Source organism: Bombus terrestris, unplaced genomic scaffold (assembly GCF_910591885.1).
Source record: "Bombus terrestris unplaced genomic scaffold, iyBomTerr1.2, whole genome shotgun sequence".
Classification (NCBI taxonomy): domain Eukaryota; kingdom Metazoa; phylum Arthropoda; class Insecta; order Hymenoptera; family Apidae; genus Bombus; species Bombus terrestris.
In genome coordinates, this window is record NW_025963552.1 from 5,724,393 (window position 1) to 5,725,802 (window position 1,410).

Genomic DNA, 1,410 nt, shown 5'->3' on the forward strand with positions numbered 1-1,410 from the left:
TGGGACCATATCTTGTCACTGAAAAGAAGTAACATATCTAAAATATGGTCATCTTTTTCTTATAGAAATATTGGGAATCACGAATAATAGCGAATATGTTGTTTTTTAGATATTTCGCACTATGGGCGTTTAGGTTCTCTATTATTGGATCTCTCTTGACTGAGATTTCTACTTTCTTCATAATCCTTGCTGTATTTAAAATAACTGTTTCCAAAATTTTAACCATGTCCACATTTATCCACGGAGCCTTTTTTTACGTGGAGAAATCCTCATGGTCACTCGCTGTTTGCAACAATAGACGAGTAGTGTCGGACTCTTACCGACTAAAACTCCAAGGTGGTCCTCTGGACGGCTATATGAGGCGCACCCAGGGTCTTTTGCGAATTCTACCAGGTGCTCCTCGTCGTCTATCTCCCTGCTGGGCGGGAGGCTTCCTTGTCAGACTCGGGCCGCTAGGGGGAGACCACGCCCCCTAACGTCACGTTCCCTGGATCGTGTCAGCTCCTTTGGCGCGCCTACGGCGGCAGTGCCACCGCACCGTGGCGCGCGGAATCTCCTTGGTTCTGCGCTCTGCTGGGATGCCGCGTTCTCTCCCTCCTTCTTTCCGTTCGCTCCTTCGCAAGCATCACCTGCTCGCAGTAGGTGCGGACGGCGATGTATTCCTGGCGCCCCCTGAGCATAGCCGCGATGATCGCTTCGGGGGCCAATCTCTCGCCAATTTCGAGTCGTAGGGCGCGCCACGGTACCTCCCACGCCGGACAAATCTCCAACGTGTGCTGCGCCGTGTCTTCCTCCTCGCAGTGGTGACAGGTGGACTTCACGTTTCGCCGGATCTTGAGCAGGTACTCGCCAAACACTCCGTGACCGGTGAGCACCTGCGTCGTTCTAAATGTCAGCGGGACCCCGCCTCGATCCCTCCACTCCTCCCAGTAGGGAAGGATGGCGCGAACATCCCGATGCGGTCGCACGGTAGCCTCTTCCAGCTGCTGAGAGCGCCACCGCTCCCAGGTCTCCAGCTTCGCTTCTTCCCGGACGTCCACGGCGGACGCCGCCGGCGTCACACGCCCGTCCGAGACCAGGGCCCTCCGGTGTTCGTATACCCGACGGAGTGCGAGGGCCTGTAGCTCGAACGGAAGGGACGCCGCCAGCATGGTCGCTGTCGCGTAGGACACCGTCCTGTATCCCCTCGCTACTCGGATGGCGATCGTCCTGTGTAGCCTTCTCACCAGAGTCAGGTTGCGCCGACTCGCCGCCAGATCTTCGGCCCAGACAGGGGCTCCGTAAAGTACTCGTGACGGGACCACTCTTTCGTAGAGCCTGCGGACTCCCAATCCTGCCCCGCCGATGTTCGGTAATAGGCCGGATAAGGCGTTAGCTACGGCTGTTACTTTTGGGGCTAAGTGCTCGAAA

The 1,410-nt window shown here is 56.5% G+C and overlaps 1 protein-coding gene across 1 annotated transcript; it reads right to left on the minus strand.

Annotated features, from left to right (window-relative positions):
• Positions 1-515: 515 nt before the first annotated feature.
• Positions 516-1,151, minus strand: LOC125387009. The gene has a single exon (XM_048414188.1). It carries the CDS (start codon positions 1,149-1,151, stop codon positions 516-518), a length of 636 nt encoding a protein of 211 aa, XP_048270145.1.
• Positions 1,152-1,410: the final 259 nt, after the last annotated feature.

Bases quoted from the DNA above. Each gene is read 5' to 3' on its own strand.
- LOC125387009 (XM_048414188.1), bottom strand. From the start codon at position 1,151: ATGCTGGCGGCGTCCCTTCCGTTCGAGCTACAGGCCCTCGCACTCCGT.